Source organism: Lampris incognitus, chromosome 9 (assembly GCF_029633865.1).
Source record: "Lampris incognitus isolate fLamInc1 chromosome 9, fLamInc1.hap2, whole genome shotgun sequence".
Classification (NCBI taxonomy): domain Eukaryota; kingdom Metazoa; phylum Chordata; class Actinopteri; order Lampriformes; family Lampridae; genus Lampris; species Lampris incognitus.
This window is the reverse complement of record NC_079219.1, coordinates 1,742,292-1,768,077: the sequence shown is the minus strand read 5'-3', so window position 1 is coordinate 1,768,077 and position 25,786 is coordinate 1,742,292. Positions and strand designations below refer to the sequence as shown.

The 25,786-nt window shown below is 45.5% G+C and overlaps 1 protein-coding gene across 2 annotated transcripts in view; it reads right to left on the bottom strand.

Annotated features, from left to right (window-relative positions):
* Positions 1 to 17,049: 17,049 nt before the first annotated feature.
* The window catches only part of lsr (lipolysis stimulated lipoprotein receptor), a 33,414-nt gene continuing 24,677 nt past the window's right edge, over positions 17,050 to 25,786 (bottom strand). For both annotated transcript variants that reach the window (XM_056286401.1, XM_056286402.1), the window contains 4 exons: positions 20,322 to 20,438; positions 19,061 to 19,367; positions 17,910 to 18,363; positions 17,050 to 17,586 (listed from right to left, as the gene is read on the bottom strand). In XM_056286401.1, coding sequence (XP_056142376.1) covers positions 17,551 to 17,586; positions 17,910 to 18,363; positions 19,061 to 19,367; positions 20,322 to 20,438 — 914 coding nt within the window. In that variant the 3' untranslated portion in view covers positions 17,050 to 17,550. The remainder of the gene's footprint in view (positions 17,587 to 17,909; positions 18,364 to 19,060; positions 19,368 to 20,321; positions 20,439 to 25,786) is intronic.

Below are 25,786 nucleotides of genomic sequence, written 5' to 3'. Positions count from 1 at the left end.
ATCTATAGTGTACTAATACTCATAAAGTCATACCTGTTGTCATCTATAGTGTACTAATACTCATAAAGTCATACCTGTTGTCATCTACAGTGTACTAATACTCATAAACTCACACCTGTTGGAATCTATACTGCACTAATACTCATAACTTCACACCTGTTGTCATCTATAGTGCAGTAATACTCATAAAGTCCCACCTGTTGTCATCTATAGTGCAGTAATACTCATAAAGTCACACCTGTTGTCATCTATAGTGCAGTAATATTCATAAAGTCACACCTGTTGTCATCTATAGTGTACTAACCCTCATAAACTCACACCTGTTGTCATCTATAGTGTACTAATACTCATAAAGTCATACCTGTTGTCAACTATAGTGTACTAATACTCATAAACTCACACCTGTTGTCATCTATACTGCACTAATACTCATAAACTCACAACTGTTGTCATCTATACTGCAGTGATATTCAGAAAGTCACACTTGTTGTCATCTATACTGCAGTAATACTCATAAAGTCATATGTGTTGTCATCCATACTGCAGTAATAATCAGAATGTCGTACCTGTTGTCATCTATAGTGTAGTAATACTCATAAAGTCATATGTGTTGTCATCTATAGTGCAGTAATACTCATAAAGTCACACCTGTTGTCATCTATTGTGTACTAATACTCATAAAGTCACACCTGTTGTCATCTATAGTGCAGTAATACTCATAAAGTCACACCTGTTGTCATCTATTGTGTACTAATACTCATAAAGTCACACCTGTTGTCATCTATAGTGCAGTAATACTCATAAAGTCACACCTGTTGTCATCTATTGTGTACTAATACTCATAAAGTCACCCCTGTTGTCATCTATACTGCAGTAATATTCAGAAAGCACAGATGATGAGTGCTTGATGTTACTCTCCAAGTCTACAGTGAATATTATTTGTTAATAGCCAACAAAACAGCTTTGCTTACATGACGGCATCACTTTTGAGGACTCCTTCATTCATCCCAGTCGGGGGTCTGAGGGTAGTGGGTGTCGTACAGACGGGGTTCCCACCTGTCCTGGAAAACCTGGAACTTTATATGTAGACTAGTTTTGCAGGCATGGTAAACACCTGGAAAATGAGAAAATGTAACAAATGTCCAGGTAATATTGTTCTATGCCTTTAAAGTTAGGTTAAAAAAAATCATATTTTACCTGCTTAGATTAGCTGGCTCTAACACTTTTTAGCTCAGATATTTTTATTCATATTCACATGTTATTCACATTCAATTACTGAATGCAAGTGTGACTGTAAATGCCTTTGGGACTAAACTGTGATTTAGGGCTATGCAGGCTATATATATATATATATATATATACACACATACATACACACACACACACACACACACACATATACACACACACACACACACACACACACACACACACACACACACACACACACATACATATACATACATATATACATACACATATACACACATATATACACATATATACATACACATATATACATACATATATATACATACACACACACACACATATATGTGTGTGTGTGTGTGTGTGTTTGTGTTATATACTGTTATTTTACAGAACAGCTTTATTTGTTTTACGATGGTCTATAAAGGATTTTGAGGGCTCGTGGCATTTTTTATTTCTTAAGGGAAGATCCTTCTCACTGTTTCTTCTCAGCAGCACGTGGACACGTGACAGGACGGACGCGTACTGAATGAAACTGTGCCCTGACCATAAGTCACCAGTCCAGAAGCAAATGGCTTTTCCCACTTGTGAGGTTAACTTGCATCAGAGTGCCAGGCTGTTTACCTCAGAGTCTGTTTACCACATTGTTTACCACAGTGTTTACCACGTGACAGACGCTGTCTCTCTGGTGACCTCAAGCGAGTGCAGCAACTTCTACACTTCAATCCCTCTAATAATATAATCCATCCCGCAAATGACCAGTATGAGAATATTTCAAGCATCTATTAACCACAGAGAGGAGAGACAGATTGCAATCAGCTCCATGTGCTCCTGTCCTGAACGGCTGAATCCCCCCCCCCCCACACACACACACACAGGAGCCATTGTCTCCAAAGGCCTCATGGGAGAGACGAACGGCTCAGCTCGAGCCTGACACTGCACAACCCTGGGAAGTCGATGTGCACAGATAATTGTCTTTTAATCACAACAATCGCCTATTCTTTGTCCTCGCTCATTTTTCTCCGTCTCTCTCGATTGACCTTTCTCTCGTGTCGTATCGCTCTCTGCCTTTTCGTAGCCATTAGCTAATTTGACGGGTTGCATTTTCTGTCCATCACAACCTCTTTTTCATCTGCTGCTGTTTTTGGTGATGTGACGGACGCTTCCTCACAAACGAACTGGGTTTCTGTGCCTACATCCGAGCTATCGAGTTAGTCAGCCCTCCAGCTAGAACACGCTTGAATTACACCAAATAGTATCCATTACAAGGTCATGACCACGACAGCCTCGGTTGATAGAGCAGCATTTTGAAAATGGATCCAGGGTTCTGGCTACCATGTCGGCTCAGGGTGGATTGCAGCATCTCGGGTTTGAGTCCGGCCACGGGACATTTGCTGCTTGCCTTGCTTTACTCTCGTCACCCTATGAACACAGATGCTTTTAGGCATCCATCCTAAGCAAGAACATGGTTCCCAGAGGCCCATTGTCTCACAGTCTATGTCCACAACCCAAATTTGATTCTAACAATCAGTATTCGAAGTGGAATGACTCGTGCAGAAATCAAACCTATCCTTGCGGCCGGGGTGGCTGCGGTCAACAGTTAGAAACTGTTTCCCATCTTGATCAGGAATGGGAACATTTATTTGTCGTTTCATTCCATGCACCTGAAACGAAATATCATTTCCCCAGCCCACAGCAGTGCAACACAAAGACAAGAACACATTCACAACTTACAAGAACACACATATCCAAACTACAAGAAAACTACAAAAACTACAAAACACACACATATCCAACATATCCAATAAATAAATAAATTCACTGTCCAAGACAGCGAACACCAGGATGACTGTCGGAACCACTGGTCTGCATGGGCTAGCACTTAGCTTAGCCTGCCCCACTTCGGCATCCTGTCAGACCGCCCTCGGTGTTTCCTCCTCGGGCGCAGCTCCAGGCAGGGCCGTGGCCCCTGGGCCCACCGGATGAAGCAGACCAAGCTCTCCCAGCCGATCCAGCACCAGCTCTACCAGCCATCAAACAAAGTCACAAACTTAGACGCAGATGTGGACAAAGACACTGCATGGACGGTACTGGGTGAGGCTGCCGCAAACGTGAATTCAAGCTGCCATCTTCCCACACCGGAAGCGGTGAATTACATGTCATTTACATCTGGTTACTCTGAATTATGTCAGTGGTTTCACATTTGGTGTTGATGACCTGATTCGAAATTATAATGGAGAAATTAGTTTATGTCCATAGCGTGATCCTCCCACACGCTACATCCCCCTGGTGAAACTCCTCACTGTCAGGTGAAACTCCTCACTGTCAGGTGAAAAGAAGCGGCTGGCAACTCCACATATATTGGCGGAAGCAAGAGGTGGTCTGCAGCCCTCCTCGGATCGGCAGAAGGGTTGGAGCAGCGACAGGGACGTTCGGAAGGGTGGGGTAATTGGCAATGTACAACTGGGGAGAAAAAGGGGGGTAAATCCAAAAAAAGAAAAGAAAAAGGAAACTCTCTGTGCCAGAAGTTGGGCCACCCCAAGGATCGGGTCCCCCAGCACAAACAGAGCAATATAGTCCATCCATCCATCCATTATCTGTTAAGTGCCAGGAGGATTGCCGTGACTTGTATATTGGGGAAACCAAACAAACGCTGGCCAAGAGGATGGCACAACACAGGAGAGCTAACACGTCAGGTCAGGACTCCACAGTCTACACCATCTACAGACCAGGACTCCAAAATCTACACCATCTGCAGACCAGGACTCCACAGTCTACACCATCTACAGGCCAGGACTCCACTGTCTACACCATCTACAGGCCTGGACTCCAAAATCTACACCATCTGCAGACTAGGACTCCACAGTCTACACCATCTACAGGCCAGGACTCCACTGTCTACACCATCTACAGGCCAGGATTCCACTGTCTACATCATCTACAGGCCAGGACTCCACAGTCTACACCATCTACAGGCCAGGACTCCACAGTCTACACCATCTACAGGCCAGGACTCCACAGTCTACACCATCTACAGACCAGGACTCCACAGTCTACATCATCTACAGACCAGGACTCCACAGTCTACATCATCTACAGGCCAGGACTCCACAGTCTACACCATCTACAGGCCAGGATTCCACTGTCTACACCATCTGCAGACCAGGACTCCACAGTCTACACCATCTACGGGCCAGGACTCCACAGTCTACACCATCTACAGACCAGGACTCCACAGTCTACATCATCTACAGGCCAGGATTCCACTGTCTACATCATCTACAGGCCAGGACTCCACAGTCTACACCATCTACAGGCCAGGACTCCACAGTCTACACCATCTACAGGCCAGGACTCCACAGTCTACACCATCTACAGACCAGGACTCCACAGTCTACACCATCTACAGGCCAGGACTCCACTGTCTACACCATCTACAGGCCTGGACTCCAAAATCTACACCATCTACAGGCCAGGATTCCACTGTCTACACCATCTGCAGACCAGGACTCCACAGTCTACACCATCTACGGGCCAGGACTCCACAGTCTACACCATCTGCAGACCAGGACTCCACAGTCTACACCATCTACAGGCCAGTACTCCACTGTCTACACCATCTACAGACCAGGACTCCACAGTCTACACCATCTACAGGCCAGGACTCCACTGTCTACACCATCTACAGACCAGGACTCCACAGTCTACACCATCTACAGGCCAGGACTCCACAGTCTACACCATCTACAGGCCAGGATTCCATAGTCTAGACCATCTACAGACCAGGACTTCACAGTCTACACCATCTACAGGCCAGGACTCTACAGTCTACACCATCTACAGGCCAGGACTCCACTGTCTACACCATGTAGAGACCAGGACTCCACTGTCTACACCATCTACAGACCAGGACTCCACTGTCTACACCATGTACAGATCAGGACTCCACAGCCTACACCATCTACAGGCCAGGACTCCACAGTCTACACCATCTACAGGCCAGGACTCCACAGTCTACACCCTCTACAGGCCAGGACTCCACAGCCTACACCATCTACAGGCCAGGACTCCACAGTCTACACCATCTACAGGCCAGGATTCCATAGTCTAGACCATCTACAGACCAGGACTTCACAGTCTACACCATCTACAGGCCAGGACTCTACAGTCTACACCATCTACAGGCCAGGACTCCACTGTCTACACCATGTAGAGACCAGGACTCCACTGTCTACACCATCTACAGGCCAGGACTCCACTGTCTACACCATGTACAGATCAGGACTCCACAGCCTACACCATCTACAGGCCAGGACTCCACAGTCTACACCATCTACAGGCCAGGACTCCACAGTCTACACCATCTACAGGCCAGGACTCCACAGTCTACACCCTCTACAGGCCAGGACTCCACAGCCTACACCATCTACAGGCCAGGACTCCACAGTCTACACCATCTACAGGCCAGGACTCCACAGCCTACACCATCTACAGGCCAGGACTCCACAGTCTACACCATCTACAGGCCAGGATTCCATAGTCTAGACCATCTACAGACCAGGACTTCACAGTCTACACCATCTACAGGCCAGGACTCTACAGTCTACACCATCTACAGGCCAGGACTCCACTGTCTACACCATGTAGAGACCAGGACTCCACTGTCTACACCATCTACAGGCCAGGACTCCACTGTCTACACCATGTACAGATCAGGACTCCACAGCCTACACCATCTACAGGCCAGGACTCCACAGTCTACACCATCTACAGGCCAGGACTCCACAGTCTACACCATCTACAGGCCAGGACTCCACAGTCTACACCCTCTACAGGCCAGGACTCCACAGCCTACACCATCTGCAGGCCAGGACTCCACAGTCTACACCATCTACAGGCCAGGACTCCACAGTCTACACCCTCTACAGGCCAGTGACCACTCTTTCAGGGATGAGGATGTGCACATCCTTGATAGGGAGGAACGGTGGTTTGAACAGGGAGTGAAAGAGGCCATCTATGTTAATTATTAATAGTAATAATAATAACACATTTTATGTGTGGGCGCCTTCCAGAGCACTCAAGGACACCTTACAGAACACAGTAAAAAACTAGCAGCACTGTATCAGGCAGCATAAAATCAAAACAAAGCAGGGTAGACAATAAAAAGTTAACACAACAGATAATATAAAATCATCATCTGCACAAAACTCAGTGGAGCGTGGATCAGACTGAATATGCCAGTTTGAGAAATGTTAAGAAGGAACGACCATCCCTGAAGGGGGGGGGGCGTCTAAGAGTACATCTGTCGCCATCTTACAATACTGTGATTGCAACTATTCTCCAATCCTCTGTGACTAGTACACACGGCCTGAAACTCTAGTTAATGGTCACACCCATTTGCATATGAAACTGGTGGTTGGCTTGGGTCGTTATGCCACTGTGTTGTTTATAATGGTGGGATACCTGCAGTCAGTGAAGAGGTCACTTATGCGCCTTTCCCGCGACATCGTACCGGCGCGGCTCGGCTCGACTCGACTCGCTTCTAGAGTGTCGTTTTCCATTACCGTAACAGTACCCCTCGGTGTAGCTGGATTTTAGGCCCTCCATTTTTTTTCTCCAATTTCAAAATGTACTTATAAGATAGCTCCGCGTCGACCGTTTCGGCGTTTAAAAATGCCGGGCGATAGATATCCCATGCGCACATTGATGACGCAGTGACGCAAAATGACGCAATGGCGCGTTTCTCTGACCAGCCAGAGGCCTGCGTTGGTTTTGGTACCCGGTCCAGTTTTTTGGCACCTCGACGCAGGTAGTTAGTACCAGAAGAGGGGTAACAGTTACCAAGATGCCGGTACTTTCCAGTAAGGGGAAACGCAGAAGGGCGAGTTGAGTTGATCCGGCACCATGTCGTGGAAAAGGGGCATGTGATCAGTGATGAAAGGTGTCCCTCAATAAACGTTGTGTCCAGATGAACTGATTCAACTTCCTGTCATTAGTGAAGCGTTTCCTCTTTGCAGAGGGCTGCAAGAAGAGACGCCATTACTCTCACTGCCAGAAGGGGACGCACTACAGGTTTAAAGACAAAGTGAAACGGCATTCGGAGCCAATCTTGTTTCCATAACGTGATGTATTTCCAAGGAAAACAGGATATTACGGTGGGACAAAACAGGATATTACGGTGGGACAAAACATAGCGAGGGATGCAATTTGATCCTTCAACCTGCCTCAGGAAGCGTTGACTCAGGTCTACACTGCAATAATCTGGTCTGTCCTCTGCACATCCATCACTGTCTGGTTTGGATCGGCCACCAACAGGACAGGGACAGACTACAACAGACAGTCAGGTCTGCAGAGAAAATCATTGGTGCCAACCTGCCCTCCATTCAGAATTTATACACCTCCAGACTCAGGGAACAGACAGGCAACATCACTGCAGTCCCATCACACCCTGGTCACAACCTCTTCCAACTCCTCCCCTCTGGCAGGTGCTACAGAGCACTGTACCCCAAAACATCCAGATATAAAAACAGTTGCTTTCTGCAGGCTGTCATTCAGATGAACCTTTAACACTGTCAATAAATCCAACCATGTTGTATATACTGTACCGTACATGTTGTATATACTGTACTGTACATGTTGTATATACTGTACATGTTGTATATAATGTACTGTGCGTGTTGTATATACTGTACTGTACATGTTGTATATAATGTACTGTGCGTGTTGTATATATTGTACTGTACGTGTTGTATATACTGTACTGTGCGTGTTGTATATAATGTACTGTGCGTGTTGTATATACTGTACTGTACATGTTGTATATACTGTACTGTACATGTTGTATATAATGTACTGTGCGTGTTGTATATAATGTACTGTATGTGTTGTGTATACTGTACTGTACATTGTACCTATACTTTGCTGTCATGTAAATCTATCTCAGGCATGTATGTCAGTAACCTGCTAACATGTATTTCAGTATCTCTGATATATTCTCTGCACCACTGCACCTTATCACCTCTTATTTCACCTGTTGTGTATATATATATGTGAAGACTGTTGTGTTGTAGTGTTGTTATTCTATGTTAAGTACACTGAGAGAGCCACGAAACCAGAGTCACATTCCATGTAGTAAACCTACATGGCCAACAAACATGATTCTGATTCTGTATTTGACTGGACGGTACAAAACATTTTACGATATTAGTTGGATATTTGCTCATCCGCCCGCTCGGATTTGACGATGCAATCACAAAAACTTGGCTGTTTTGGAGGAAGTTAAGGTGATTAGATTCTGATATAAAATGCGTCCATCGATCATCTGAACCGCTTATCCTGCTCTCAGGGTGGCGGGATGCTGGAGCCTATCCCAGCAGCCATTGGGCGGCAGGCAGGGAGACACCCTGGACAGGCCGCCAGGCCATCACAGGGCCGACACACTCACACACATACACACACACAACTAGGGACAATTTAGTACGGCCGATTCACCTGACCTACATGTATTATGTTTGAAGGATCACACCATGACACAGTATCAGCATCAATGCACCATTCATTTACTGTGCATTTCAAAACGCCTTACAGCAGACTCAAACAATCAATTCAAGAACAACCATAAAGGCATCACCTAACGATTGCAGCACAATAGAACAGTGCTAACTCAAATGCAGCACTGATGACCCAGTATGCAGACATAACATTTCCCCCGGCAGGGTTTCAAACATGAAAAGTTGACACAAAGTCCTCTAGGTGGCCAGGGTGTGAATATGTCTGAACAGGTTGCAGGGAGGCATGAGGCTGAGGCTGAGCAGGCCGAGGTGAGGAGACAGAGGGCAGGGGCAGCTGAGGCCCAGGAATGTCTGGGGCCTGTGTAGGGGCTGCTTGAGGCCCCGGGGCGTCCTGCCATGCTGAGGGTATGGTTTGCGGTGTGCCACCAGCTGTGTATGGTGGAGCTGACACCTTCCGGAGGTGCCTGGAGTGCCATTGAGTGCCGTCGTTGAGGAGATAGGTGGCTGGGCCCAGCTGATGGGTGACTTGAAGAGGAGAGGATCAGTATGAGGCCATTTTATTGTCCCGGTGGGGCCATACGGACCCCAGTCTGAAGCGTTTGACCAGTCAAAACGAGCACCCTGGCTCATTTTGACTGGTCATATCGTTGCATAGCTGCACACTCAGCTGCACTCTCCACTTGCAATGCAATGGTAATTGGTCTAGACAGCGACAGATCATCCGGTTCAAGTAAAAGTGTCTCATGCGCCTTCGCGCTGTTGGTGTGTTCAGTCAGCTGGTCGCGGACCATCTCGTCCAGCAGCGTGCCAAACTTGCACGAGCTAGCCAGCCAAATTAGCTGCATACTGCTGCACAGACTCACCGGGCAGTTGGTGTTGCTGACGGAATAACAATCGCCGAAGGAGGGCGCTTTGTGGAGCAGCGAAATTGGTGCTCAGAAGCCCCACAGCTGTGTCACAGTCAGTACCGAGCAGCCGCTGACCCTCAGCTCCCGAGCCGCGCTGTACCACAGCCTTCTACCGAGCCGCGATCACCTCGCTCAGCACCGAGGCCACGAGGTAGGTTTCGAAGGACTGGAGCCAGCGAGGCCAGGGTATTGGAGGCTTGCCAGGCAATGCCAGAAAGGGGGCAGGTGGTGGAAGAGAAATATCAGCCATCTTCATCGCCAGTGTCTGAAGGATCACACCATGACTCAGTATCAGCGTCAATGTGTAACCCCCTGTCATATTACAATAGTTCATTTACATGTATGGGTACTTGTGCCTAATTCGGTACTGTCACTTTAAGAGACCGTGACTACGTCAGGCTTGTGGGCGGTACTCTTCTGCGTTACATTCTGTGCGAGCTGGCAGGTCACCAGTCGTTACCGTGATCGCAAGCCTGAACATTTTTATTTCTTATATTAGGTAAGCATGCGTAAACCTATCAGTACCATGTGTAACAGATTTTGTGTTGAATATCTTAAGTACCCTGAAAAGTAGAAGTTTAAATATCATTGTTCATAAATATATTTGCAAAGTTGGTGTGACTAGCCTACGGTTGCTAGCCTTCACCACACTATGTGTAGCTAGTTAGCGTTAGCCGCAACATGGGGATGTAAGTCTTTGCTATACTGTGGTTTTAATGTCTTCTAGAGGTTGATGCATTTCGGTAATGTTTACAAATATTCACATTAGATTTGTGAGTAGAGAATATTGTAGGTGGTAATTTTCTTAATTAATGTTAATTTCAATCGTAGTATGTGTAGAACATTGTTCTACACATACACATACCACTGAGCAGCACAGCAATGTAACGACTGATTTTGAGGTCATGGCAGTTAAGACACATCTCTTCTTCACGTTTAGATGAGCTCAAGGGACACAGAAAGGGACCCAACCCTTCAGAAAATATGCAACATCATCAACCATGGATGGCCTACAAAGGAGTTCAAACTGCCAGCAGATGTTCGTCAGTACTTTACATTCAGGGACGAGCTCATGATCGAAGATGGCATTGTTATGAAAGGCCCAAAGGCAGTAATCCCCAAATCGCTACAAAGGGACTACATCACAATCGTACATAAAGGCCACCCCGGGACAGAGTCAATGAAACGCCGCGCCAGAGACATTGTGTTTTGGCCCACTGTGACAAAGGACATTGAGAGGAGAACACTTTCATGCCCTGTCTTTAACAGCACAAAAACCACACCAACAAAAAGAGCCACTCAAGCTACATCTCATCCCAGACTTACCATGGTCAACTGTAGTAACAGACATCTTGAGTGGAATGGCCAGCACTACCTAGTATTGGTCGACTCGTACTCTGGATGGTTTGAAGTTGACTTGCTTCGTGACATCACATCCAACACTGTGATAAGAAAACTAAAAAGACATTTCTCAGTTCATGGAAGCCCACACAAAGTAATCTCACACAATGGGGCCCAGTTCACAAGCCAACACTTTAAAGAGTTTGCCTCGAACGGGGATTTCATCCATGTGACCAGCAGCCTGGAGTTCCCTCGGGCTAGTGGATTAGCTGAAAGAGCTGTGCGCAATGTAAAACAACTGATGGAAAGGTCCAAGTGAGATGGAACAGATGTTTTCCTGAACCTGCTCAATCTTAGTAATGTACCATGTGACCAGACTCTTGGTTCACCAGCTGGACAACTTATTTCAAGACAGACACATACCACCCTCCCCATCTGCAAAACTTCACTGTTTCCAGCTGCCAAGAACAGCAGTATGATCAAGGCACAGCTTACAAAAAAAATGCAACACTCAAAAGACTTGCCATGACAGATCGAGCAGACCCCTTCAGCCATTGGCCCAGGGACATGTAGTAAGGGTGCCAGACTCTACAAGGGTTTGACCGAATGGGTATAGTAAAGAACATCTGTCAAGAACCAATATCTTACATCACACAATCAGAAGGGAAAGAGTACAGAAGAAACAGCAGACACATTCTTCCTGTCTTGGAGCCACCACCGCCACAGGTTGACCTCAGTGACCCCAGCATCAGTCTCCAACAACTAACTGATTAGCATGGACACGACAATCATCCCGTCTCTCATGAGAGGCACCCTCAGCAAAACTTGCAGCGAAACACCATTGAACAAGAGACTGTTCAGAAGACTTTCCAGCCCACCCAGAAATCAGTTGATGGCCCATACATCGCACGGGCAGGCTGCGTTTGTAAGCCAAACAGAAAATTCATGCAATGAACAGTAGAAGGACAACAATCAGAGGGGCTGTTGAAAAAAAAGGTTTGTTTATATGCATACAGCAAGACATTAGGATTTGGATACGCTTGATCTTATATTCATTTTATTTCATACATACCTGTAATGGCCAGGACTATATTGTTATACTTGCCTGCAGATTATTATTATTTGTGTTCTTAGTATTGGAAGCATAGCTAAAGAGAAAGGATGTAGAACATTGTATTTGTTCCAACACATGTTGGACATGTAACAGCCACCGTACTAGCTAAGGTAACTGCCTACTACTGCTACAGGAAGTACGTCAGCAGTCGGTCTGCCGGTTACATAAGAAGAGTTGTGTTGTTCCAATCAATAAACTTGTTAAACGTTCTCCAGTGTCTGACCACTCGTCATTCTACAGTATGTGTTTTGCAGTAGCAGTTAAACTTGTACTCTTCTGCATTACGTTCTATGCAGCTGGCAGGTCACCAGTTGTTACTGTGGTCACAAGCCTGAACATTTTTATTTCTTCTATTAGCGAACTGGTGTTTGGACACGGCCCACGACCTAGCCATTAAGGTTGCGTCTTCCCGCTATTCTACTTTGGGACCGGATGTGGTCAAGCAGTCATCCTTCCTAAATCGTACATCATCGACTGCGTAGCGCCTCCCGTTGGCGAACTCGATGAACTGTGAGCCAGGAAACACTTCACGGATTTATTCAAGTAAGACTGTTCCAGTAGCCATTCACTTCCTGGATTTATTCAAGTAAAACTTCCAGTTTAGGGCCCCAACGAGATATCTCCTTTTGTCTATTATTGTGTTTATTTGGGTGTTGTGCACAACAGGGGTATTGCAGTGCTGCAACTTCTCAGTGTATAATTCATACTTGTATTTTGCATATATATTTGTATTTGCGAACCATCATATGAATATTGGTACATACTGTTATTCCTTATTTACATCTATCTAAAGTATAATTCCATGCAACTGTAGTTACCTTGTGCCTCGTCCAGATTATTCACACACAGTCAGCTCATACTATACCTGACTTGGAGGTACAATTCTATCCTTATTAAAGAAGGGTTACCTAGAATTAATTGGCACCCAACGTGGGGCTGTGTGACTGAAATAATCTTCTGTTGGTCCAAAGCACACAGAGATTGTTGTAGAAAACGTGGAGTTATGCAAACAATATAAATTTGACAGTGAACGCTCAGTTGTCTTTAAGAATGTTGATCCCCAGACGGACCATAATGAGTTGTCAGAGGCCTTTCCATTACTTGGAAAAGTAACTAAATTAGGGTTAGATTGATGATGTTATCCAGTCTGGCATCCTTTGTGAATTTGAGGATGAAGAAACAGTCCTGCTACTAGACTCTGACCATGTTGACCCATATTCCGGCCAGTACTGGACTGTAGTTCCCGTTACTAAGTGTGACGAACCATCACCTAAAAATATTGAAACTGCCTCTGATCAGTTTTTCAGTGATGTTATTCAGGGTATGGTGGAGGAGTTCCAAGAGAATATTAATAAAGTAGCCTCTGGTCACAAGGGTGATGCCATAGAGTTAAGCAAACGGGCTGTGGCATGCCTAACCGAGATGAGTCGGGCTCAAGGTTTGTTCACCACTTCCACACCACTTCCCAAAGTTGAACAAGTCTACCAGGGATAATAGTCACACCATGCCACATAGGGTTCCAAACGCAACGTTCGTTTACTCTCCATTTCCAAACCCCCTTACAGCAGACTCCACCAATCAATTCAAGAACAACCATAAAGGCATCGCCTAGCGACTGCAGCACAATAGACCAGTGCTAAGCCTAACGCAGCACTGATGCCCCAGTGTGCACACATAACATGTCTTTGGACTGTGGGAGGAAACCCACGCAGAGGATGACCCGGGCCACTCCCAAGGTTGGACTACCCCAGGGCTCGAACCCATGACCTTCTTGCTGTGAGGCGACAGCGTTAACCACTGCGCCACCGTGCCGCCCGACTTTTAAACAAGTCAAAAACGTAATGTTTGTGTTTTCCCCCCCATAATTTTCTGAGTAGTTTCGTAATATGACTGGGGAAATGAGCTAATAAGGTAAAGATTTAATTTCAAGATTTCCAAACCATGTATGGAACAAATAGAGCAGCCGTAATCCTTTACCTGAATATACTGTAGCAAACTCGGGGGACAACGCAACCACGGGAAGTGCCGCGGCCGGGACGCGAACCCGTGTCGCCCGCACCGCAGGAGACATCGCTGACCGCTCGACTAAAGGGTCCGACCCGCCAGCCGGCGGCCAGCGTGTCTTCTCATCCATGCACGTTACACTACTGTTCTCAGCGGTTGTCTCATCCTACAGGACAATGTCAAGTATCCCTGTAAGGAGATCACTGGCGGACCATGCAGACCCTCGTGTCTTGGTTTGTGGGCTGGGAGAGCTGGTGCCGGATCGGCTGCGAGAGCTTGGCCTGCTGCGCTGTGGGCCCGGGGGCCGCGGCCTTGCCCGGAGCAGCACCCGAGGAGGACACACGGAGGGCGGTGTGACGAGACGCGGAAGTGGGGCAGGCTAAGCTAACTGCTAGCCCGTGCAGACCGGCTAGGGCAGGGGTTTTTATTTATTACACGTGTGTTCGTTTGGATATGTGTTCTTGTAGTTCTTGAACGCGTTTTTGTCTGTATTGTAGTGAATGGGGGGGGGGCAGCTCGGGACGCCGCCTTCGGGACGCGAACCCGTGGCTCCCACACCGCAAGCGACAACGTTAACCAGTCCACTGAAGGGTGCTAGTTCTTCGTGTACGTTACAGTATGTTGTACTGCTGGGGGCTGGGGGGGGGGGGCTGGGGGCTGGGGGGCATTTCGTTTCGTTTCATGTGCACAAGCAAATGAGGTGAAATGACAGTGTTCCTGGTACTGCATCTACTCTTAGTCCAGCTTGAAGAGAGGGTATTAAAGTAAGAAACTGCTCACCCCGGCGACAGCGGAGCATCGCCGTGACAGAAACACCGCCCAGCAGCTCCGCAGCACGATGACGTCACCAGCGACCTAAGGCGAATTCTCCAAAACGCGTTTGTTTGAGAGGTCAATGTACTGCAGTTACCCTTCCTCACCAGTTCTGTCACTGAACCCTCCCTCCACCCTCCCTCCACCCATTATCCGAACCGTTTACCCTGCTGTCAGGGTCGCGGGGTCACTGAACCCTCCCTCCCTCCACCCATTATCCGAACCGTTTACCCTGCTGTCAGGGTCGCGGGGTCACTGAGCCCTCCCTCCACCCTCCCTCCACCCATTATCCGAACCGTTTACCCTGCTGTCAGGGTCGCGGGGTCACTGAGCCCGGCCTGCCATAATGAGACCTCAGCAGTTATTTCAGCCGTGTGCTGCTGCTCCACCCCCGTGCACAGGACATATTACACCATCCCTATGCGGGGTCATCGCGAGTACTGTCCCAGCCAGTATCCAGTCGCCCCCGACATAACCCGCTTGTACAGTTTATACCCTCCTCAAGCGCTTTTGCATTTATTTGATAGGCTGCAAGTAGCAGATTAAAAAGGGAGAGCCCATGTTAATGCACCCGTGCGCCATCAAACACACAGCGCGTCAGCGCAGCCGGATGCTGAGAGGCGGATGTGACGACAGAGGGCGGAGCTGCTACCCCGTCAGCTGCTCTGAGCTCGGGGAGGACCTGCAGACAACTCTCCATCTCCTGACATCCGCCCCCCCCCCGCTGTTCTCGCTCCTCCCCAGCACGTTGAGCCTGCCATGAGTCACGACCTGCTCCCTGCTTCTGACCGCTTTCTTCTCAACGAATCACGTGCTGATTTCTATTTTTTATTTTTTGGACGGCTTGTATGTTGGATTTATCTTGATGATGCACCTTAGTGATGAATTAGCCACCGGATTCATCTACTTGATTCATATACACTTGATTTACCTGCCTGATTTACCTGCCTGATTTATATTCACTTGATTTATCTGCCTGATTTATATTCACTTGATTTACCTGCCTGATTTACCTGCCTGATTTATATTCACTTGATTTATCTGCCTGATTTATATTCACTTGATTTACCTGCCTGATTTATATTCACTTGATTTATCTGCCTGATTTATATTCACTTGATTTACCTGCCTCATTTATATTCACTTGATTTACCTGCCTGATTTATATTCACTTGATTTATCTGCCTGATTTATATTCACTTGATTTATCTGCCTGATTTATATTCACTTGACTTACCTGCCTGATTTACCTGCCTGATTTATATTCACTTGATTTATCTGCCTGATTTACCTGCCTGATTTATATTCACTTGATTGACCTGCCTGATTTATATTCACTTGATTGACCTGCCTGATTTATATTCACTTGATTTATCTGCCTGATTTATATTCACTTGATTTATCTGCCTGATTTATATTCACTTGATTTATCTGCCTGATTTATATTCACTTGATTTACCCGCCTGATTTATATTCACTTGATTTACCTGCCTGATTTCTTGATTTACCTGCCTGATTTATATTCACTTGATTTATAATCACTTGATTTACCTGCCTGATTTATATTCACTTGATTTACCTGCCTGAGTTATATTCACTTGATTTACCTGCCTGATTTCTGCCTTATTGCTTGGAACATAAAATATTTTTTGACATGGCCCTTGAGCAAAGGTGCAAAACACAGAATTACATCCTATAAGAAACACAGAATTACATCCTATATGAATAGATCATACTATAAATCCCAGAAAAATTAACATTCTCACAATTCAACTTTAATACTCTTAACAGCACAACAAGGGGCTACATCACAGTTATTCACCTATGCTAGGGACGTTTATCATAAACTAAATTCTCTGTATTTCGGAAAACACCGACAGTGCCCTCTAGTGGCGTAAGCCTGCAGCTCAAGTAACAAGCCTGAGAACGTCGACCCATTAATAAAAGCTTTATTTTAGAACGTGTTAACATTTCATCATAGTAAACAGCGTTTCCAGATTGCACAGAATTAAAAGTCAGCTATACAACAGAGTTTTAATAAAAACAAACACTGAAGAAGAAGAAAAAAAAAGCAAAAAATCTGAAATACAAACACTACACACACACACACACACACACCAAATGTAGAAACGAAGCTAAAAGTTAAACTAAAATTCCATTTCAATTATCTCTTTATCTGCTTTTCTGCTTCTGGCAAATCAGGTTACAGTGACATCATCACAATAACTACACAGGAAACAAATCAGGTTACAGTGACATCATCACAATAACTACACAGGAAACAAATCAGGTTACAGCGACATCATCACAATCACTACACAGGAAACACTATGATCGCTGAAAGCACTTTGATTAATAGACTATTACTTGTAAGTACCACGGCTGCGCATCACCTACTCGACTCCGGAGGTAAAACTCTGTACATAATAAAAGGCACTGGCGGCTGCCACAATTGTGGTTTTCAATGACACATAAGGCACATAAAAACATGTGTGATACTCATCACACACACCTGCGCTTTCAGTTTCTCATATATTGTATGCTATAAAAAAATCAGCACAAAAATAAGCAAACATTTACAGGTTTGATAATTCATGGGTCTGTTTATTGAAGAATGGGAACGTTGCTCACATTGGATCAGATTTTTTCATTACACCACCAGGCTCTCACGACTCACAGCTCCATTCTGCCAGACATAAAACAAGAAGTGTGTTAAAAATCAACTCAACAACAGACCTTGCAAGCCTTAAACCACAACTGAATACGCATCAGAGCAGGAAGGTGTTCACAACCTTTACAGCCTCAGTGGCTATGAAGTGTCACATAACCAGCCAAAATGCCCATTAGACAAGAAAAAGAAACTGAAGCCACCGTTCTAAACCGGCAGTAGAAATGGAGGCGCCAGCCCCTTGAGGCAAATGTGTAATTTGTGATATTGGGCTATACAAATAGAACTGACTTGACTGGACCTAACAGGTGATTCATCTACATTTTGTCTGCAGGACTCACCTTTCGCAGGTTGCTTTTCTTGGAGGAGGATATGCTCTCATCCTCACTGTATGGTGGCGGTAGAGGAGGCGGGAGGTCGTCACGGCAACCAGGGTAGGCAGCGGGTGGGGAAAGGGGGAGGGGCGGGGGCCCATGGGCCGCTCTTCCGCGGTCCGACCGGTCACTCTCACTGTCTAGGCGCTCGCGGCTCCGGGCCCTCTGCTGCTCACCCAACTTCTTCCTCTCCATAGCCTCTCGGAGGAAGCTGTCATCGTAGGCGTCCCGTCCGCCCCTGGCACCAGCGCCACGCTGGCGATCCCGTTCCAGGTCCATCAGGTCATCACGGCTGCGGCTGCGTCGCCCCTGTAGGCCGCCACTGTCACCTTCTGCTCTCCGGCGGTCATCTGGGAAGTAGTCACGCCGCCTGCGGTCATCGAAGCCACTGCGGGCGCTGGTGCTCCACTCATCATCTGAGCTGGGACGAGAAAACCGAGAAGATGTGTCGACTAAACAGGTCAACCGTATTTGTTGGATAATAAATAATAAGGAATCAGTTCAGACAAAGGCATACTTTATAAAATGTTCAAGCGGCTAGTAATTACTTTACTAGTGTTAATGACTAATTTATTAAATGTTAAAACAGCTTACTACTGATTTGTAATGCAACAAATTAACAATAAACTCTTAATAAATTCATTACCAATCACTTACAATCCCATGCATACTACTCATACAACTTCTAGCTAGCTATGCCAAAAATGGTGTTTTCATGACTGCATAAAAAATAAAAATAAATCAGCATCCTCAGAAACATGCAGAAAATGACAGAGACAAAAAATTCTTTGTTGCATGTTTGCAATTTACAGCACTGGGCTTTATCTTTTCTTTTTCACCTCACTCACTTTTGGCCAAAAACAATTTACGTTGAGCTTTTACTGCCAACTTCTTCTATTTGGGTCACATTGTGCATTTAAAGATTCTGATAGTTTATGTGTAATGGAAGTGGCATTTGACAGATGGGAAATTCCAGATGTATTAAAAATACAATTGAAACACTTCAATATCAGCAAATTATGTTATTATTAACTGTGAAAACATAAAATCCTGATATCCAATGACATGATCAACTGTGCAACCCTCCCCAGCGGGGCAACCAGCAGTGATAAGCTTACCCTCTTCTGCCTCTAGGCCCATTATCGTGCCTTGGGTAGTTGTCTTTTGGGTAGCGGCGCCCAATGTCATCGAGGTCATCCATGGAGCGGGTGCGCCCACGGCCATCCATGTATCCCCCGGAGGGACCTCTGCCGCGTCGTGGGTAGTCGTCCCGACGGTGGACATGCTGGGACACGCTACTGATGGTACTCATGGTTTCATCTCGGTCATAGACAGTGGTCAGTGGAGGGGGCTGGGAACGACCTCCGCGACCTCTAGGCTCCAGGTTGTCATGCAGCGAGCTGACCTCGCTCATGCCGCCATCCACTGGGAAAGGAGAGGAAAGAGACAGATAGACAGACAGACAGGACAGTGAGACACATGCAAGACAGCGAGGAGAAAACATCAAGAGCAAGTATGATTTACATTAAGAAGGCTTTTTTTCTTAACTCGTCTTACTTAACGGGACACAACATGTATTTTATATACAAGCTTGAGTTGGTAGTTTTTAAAGTTGAGAGCCTGTAAAAAATTGTCTCAAGCATGTTTGACCATTTATGAGAAAGTTGTAATGGTATGTGCACACCAAATCCAGCGAAGACTCATCTGGCCACACCGGACCACTAAAATCTGTGGCTGGTGGGTGGTGCTTGGTTTTGGCTCGTCCATTTTAAAGCAAGAAAAAATGGCGGCCAGGTTATAAACTTTCTCATATTACAGCTAAATAGTACACTAAAATATACATTTCAAACATGTGAGGTGAGAAAAGGGCGGTGCAGTTAACAGAACCTTGATTCATATTTGATCAGAACTGCCTAGTTTGATTTCTGCCACATTTGTTTGCTTTGACCCTTCGTCCGTAGCATGTTATCTTTCTTTTATCGTCACATGTTAGTTAGCGGCACGGTGGCGCAGTGGTTTCGAGCCCCGGGGTAGTCCAACCTTGGGGGTCGTCCCGGGTCGTCCTCTGTGTGGAGTTTGCATGTTCTCCCCGTGTCTGCGTGGGTTTCCTCCCACAGTCCAAAGACATGTAGGTCAGGTGAATCGGCTGTACTAAATTGTCCCTAGGTGTGAATGTGTGTGTGGGTCCTGTGATGGTCTGGTGGTCTGTCCAGGGTGTTTCCCCGCCTGCCACCCAATAACTGCTGGGATAGGCTCCAGCATCCTGTGACCCTGAGAGCAGGATGAGCGGTTCGGATAATGCATGGATGGCTGGCATGCCTTGTTAGTCACAATGGTGTAACCAGCACTGGCCATGGTGTTAACTGATCAGCTACTCACAGCGTTTGTAGTTGCTCGGTCTGGTTGGGTCTAGGTTGGCCAGCTCCCTCTCCATGTAGTAAATGGCACGGGTGGCGTTCCCATCCGGGTCCACCTGGATACGATATCCACTGTGAGCTGAGGAGAGAGGGAGAATGACATGCAAAGGAATCAGAATCAGAATTAAGATGAACGTGTTTTTTTTAAATGTGCTGTTTGCTGGTTGTTATGGATACACTGCAAATGTAACACGGGTCAACTCACTGTAACTATACCTGCAATTCATATGACATTATTTCGTTTCGTTTATTTCGAACATGCTAAAATAACAAAATAAAAAACACAGGCAGGAATACAAGAACAAATGGAAATAATAGTGAACATTTTTTGTAAACTCTCTGTAACAACAGAAGTAATACCTGGTCCATGTTGGAAAAGGACGAAGGATGAAGTAAAGAACTTTTCTGGTCCTACCCCTTTCTTATACTTTATCAATCAAATCAAAACAAAACAAAACTGGAAAAAAAGAAAAGAAAGGCCAATGCATAGAGCTCAAAATAAACAAACCAGCACAAGTCAAACAAGGCACCTTACACGTCATGTATCAAGTCATGTTATTCCAGTCCACCACTTTGTTCATCCGTCCTACATCTATTCAATATGTTGTTTTTAAAGAGCTGTTTAAACTTTCTTATTGATGTCCACATCTTCATTTCTTTTCTACAGTTGTTCCATAGATCGACTCCTCTGATGGATATACAATGAAGTTTTGCATTTGTCCTCACTGGTTGTTTTGTGAATATACATATTCCTCTGAGATGGTGTTCACTTTCCCTCCTTTGGAACAACTTTTGAACACTGTTTGGTAACTGCTTATTTTTTACTCTGTACATGATTTGAATAGTTTTGAAGTCAACCAAATCCGTAAATTTTAGTGCTTTCAGTTTGATAAAGAGTGGGTTTGCAGGCTCTCTGTAAGTGGTTTTGTTTACAATTCTTATGGCTCTTTTTTGAAGGATGAAGATTGGATGTTTGTTTTGTATGTGTTGCCCCACACTTCCACACAGGAGGTGATGTATGGAAGTACGAAGGAGCAGTACAAGGTGTATAGTGCTGGTTGATGCAGGAGATCTTTGACTTTATATAATATTGCACTTGACTTTGATATTTTTGCTTTAATATACTTTATATGTGGTTTCCAACATAATTTATTGTCTATTATTATGCCAAGAAATTTGATTTCTGACACTTTTTCAATTTCTCCATCATTTATCATGAGCTTCTCGTTTGAGTTTGTTGACCGATTCCCAAATATTATGAATTTTGTTTTGCTTAGATTTAGTGTTAGTTTATTTGAATCAAACCAACTCTTTAGTTTCTTCAATTCATTTCCTACTGTATCCAAAAGTTGTTCCAAGTTGTCCCCACTCCAAAATAGGTTTGTGTCATCTGCAAATAAAAGTATTTTTAGTGCTTTTGAAATCTCACATGTATTATTAATGTACAAAATAAACAACAATGGCACCAACAATGAGCCTTGAGGAACTCCACACTTAACCATCATTAATTGTGATTTATAATTATTAATTTGCACATATTGGTTCCTATTATTTAGGTAACTGGATAGCCAAGAAAGAGCTACTCCTCTGATTCCATATTTTTGTAGTTTTATTGATAATAAGTCATGGTCAACAGTATCAAATGCTTTTTTTAGATCTATGAATACTCCTGCAGCATATTCTTTCTTTTCTATAGCAGTTGTTATCTCTTCCACAAAATCAGTGAGTGCAGTTGATGTAGTCCTATTGGTTCTGAATCCATATTGTTGTTCACACAGTACATTATGTTTTGTGATAAAGTCATCCAACCTTGAGTAGAATATTTTTTCCAGTATTTTAGAGAATTGTAAAAGCAAAGAAACAGGTCAATAATTTGAGAGTGTGTGTCTATCTCCAGCCTTGTATATGGGTATGACTTTAGCTGTTTTCATTTTACATGCAAAAACACCAGTTTTCAGAGATTGATTGCATATATATGTAAGAGGTTTCACCACACACTCAATGATATCTTTAACTAGTGACATTTCAATACCATTGCAGTCTGTTGACTTCTTACTCTTAAATCTTCTGACAATGTCAGTAATTTCTTTTTCATCTGTTCCCTTTAAAAACAAAGATTATTTTACCTGTACATCTTTACTTGCCACATAATTTCTACAGCCAGTGCTTGCAATCTCCCCAGCCAAACCAGGACCAACACCAACAAAAAAAATCATTGAATTCATTAACAATTAAGGCCACATCGTTGATAGTTTTATTATTTTTGGTTAGGAAGCAATTTGGATATCCAGTATTATTGTTTCAGAACCAGCACCAGAACCATGTTTATTGGCCATGTAGGTTTGCACATACGTGGACTGTGACTGTTTCGTGGCTCTCTGTGTACTTAACACAGAATAACAACACTACAACACAACAACCTCCACATACATACACAAGCCTTGACTTATACAGGTGAAATAAGAGGTGATAAGGTGCAATGGTGCAGAGAATATATATTTTCTATTTAATGTGTTTCCTACACTGGTAGTTTTTTTTCAGTATGTTTTATGTTAATGCTGCATTTCTGTTAATATGCTACATGCTACATTTCTGTTAATATGCTACATGCTACATTTCTGTTAATATGATACATGCTACATTTCTGTTAATATGATACATGCTACATGCTAATTTTCTTCATTTTCTTTTATCTCGTTTGTACCACTGGGGAGTTGCACTTAATTTTGTTGTACAGCTGTGCAATGAAAAATAAAGGCATTCATTCATTCATTCATTAATTTATTCATTCATTCAATCATTCGTTTTATTGCCTGGGCATCCGGGTAGCATAGCGGTCTATTCATTGCCTACCAACATGAGGATTGCCAGTTTGAATTCTTGTGTTATCTCCAGCTTGGTCGGGCGTCCCTACAGACACAATTGGCCGTGTCTGTGGGTGGGAAGCCGGATGTGGGTATGTGTCCTGGCTGCTGCACTAGCGCCTCTAGTCAGTCGGGGCGCCTGTTCAGGGAGGAGGGGGAACTGGGGGAATAGCGTGATCCTCCCATGCACTACGTCCCCCTGGTGAAACTCCTCACTGTCAGGTGAAAAGAAGCGGCTGGTGACTCCACATATATGGGAGGAGACATGTGGTAGTCTGCACCCTCCCCGGATCGGCAGAGGGGGTGGAGCAGAGACCGGGACGGCTTGGAGGAGTGGGGTAATTGGATGGGTACAATTGGGGAGAAAAAGGGGGAACCCCCCCCCAAAAAAATGCTATTGCCTCTTGGCTGTGTCCCATTTCAGTGTCTCCAAAAAGTATCCATCCTGGTGGATATTTGTTGTTGCTGTGTTGAAAAGGCAAATTTAAATATCATTGTTGATGTTTACCATAAAACAACACATACTGATCAGTACTTCAGGTTTGACTCTCATCATCCACTGTAGCACAAACTAGGAGTCATCAGGACGCTGCACCACCGAGCTGACAACGTCCCCACCGACACAGTGGCCAGGGAAGAGGAGAATCCCACATTAAATAGGCCCTGGTTAAGTGTGGTTATCCTAACTGGGTGTTTGTCAAAGCCAGGAAGACTCCAAACAGTGCACCATCTGATCAGAGAGAGGAGAAGGACAACAGCTGTCTAAACATAAACCAGTGGTGATTCTATATGTGGTGGGAGTGTCGAAAAAGTGGAGATGTGCATTTTCCAAAAACTGCATCTCAGTTACTTTCAAACCCCAAAACACATTGCGCCAGAAGTTGGTCCACCCCAAGGATCAGGTCTCCAGCACAAACAGAGCAATATAGTGTAGCTGTCAAGTGCCGGGAGGGCTGCCATGACTTGTACATTGGTGAAACTAAATAGACGATGGCCAAGAGGATGGCACAACACAGGAGAGCTAACACGTCCGACCAGGACTCCACAGTCTACACCATCTACAGACCAGGACTCCACAGTCCACACCACCTACAGGCCAGGACTCCACAGTCTACACCATCTACAGACCGGGACTCCACAGTCTACACTATCTACAGACCAGGACTCCACAGTCTACACTATCTACAGACCAGGACTCCACAGTCTACACTATCTACAGACCAGGACTCCACAGTCTACACTATCTACAGACCAGGACTCCACAGTCTACACCATCTACAGACCAGGACTCCACAGTCTACACCATCTACAGACCGGGACTCCACAGTCTACACTATCTACAGACCAGGACTCCACAGTCTACACCATCTACAGACCAGGACTCCACAGTCTACACCAGCTACAGGCCAGGACTCCACAGTCTACACCAGTTACAGGCCAGGACTCCACAGTCTACACCATCGACAGACCAGGACTCCACAGTCTACACCAGCTACAGGCCAGGACTCCACAGTCTACACCAGCTACAGACCAGGACTCCACAGTCTACACCATCCACAGACCAGGACTCCACAGTCCACACCACCTACAGGCCAGGACTCCACAGTCTACACCATCTACAGACCGGGACTCCACAGTCTACACTATCTACAGACCAGGACTCCACAGTCTACACTATCTACAGACCAGGACTCCACAGTCTACACTATCTACAGACCAGGACTCCACAGTCTACACTATCTACAGACCAGGACTCCACAGTCTACACCATCTACAGACCAGGACTCCACAGTCTACACCATCTACAGACCGGGACTCCACAGTCTACACTATCTACAGACCAGGACTCCACAGTCTACACCATCTACAGACCAGGACTCCACAGTCTACACCAGCTACAGGCCAGGACTCCACAGTCTACACCAGTTACAGGCCAGGACTCCACAGTCTACACCATCGACAGACCAGGACTCCACAGTCTACACCAGCTACAGGCCAGGACTCCACAGTCTACACCAGCTACAGACCAGGACTCCACAGTCTACACCATCCACAGACCAGGACTCCACAGTCTACACCATCTACAGGCCAGGACTCCACAGTCTATATCAGCTACAGACCAGGACTCCACAGTCTACACCATCCACAGACCAGTACTCCACAGTCTGCACCATCTACAGGCCAGGACTCCACTGTCTACACCAGCTACAGACCAGGACTCCACAGTCTAGACTGTCTACAGACCAGGATTCCACAGTCTACACCAGCTACAGACCAGGACTCCACAGTCTACACCATCTACAGGCCAGGACTCCACAGTCTACACCATCTACAGACCAGGACTCCACAGTCTACACCAGCTACAGACCAGGACTCCACAGTCTACACCATCCACAGACCAGTACTCCACAGTCTACACCATCTACAGACCAGGACTCCACAGTCTACACCATCTACAGGCCAGGACTCCACAGTCTACACCATCTACAGGCCAGGACTCCACAGTCTACACCATCTACAGGCCAGGACTCCACAGTCTACACCATCTACAGGCCAGGACTCC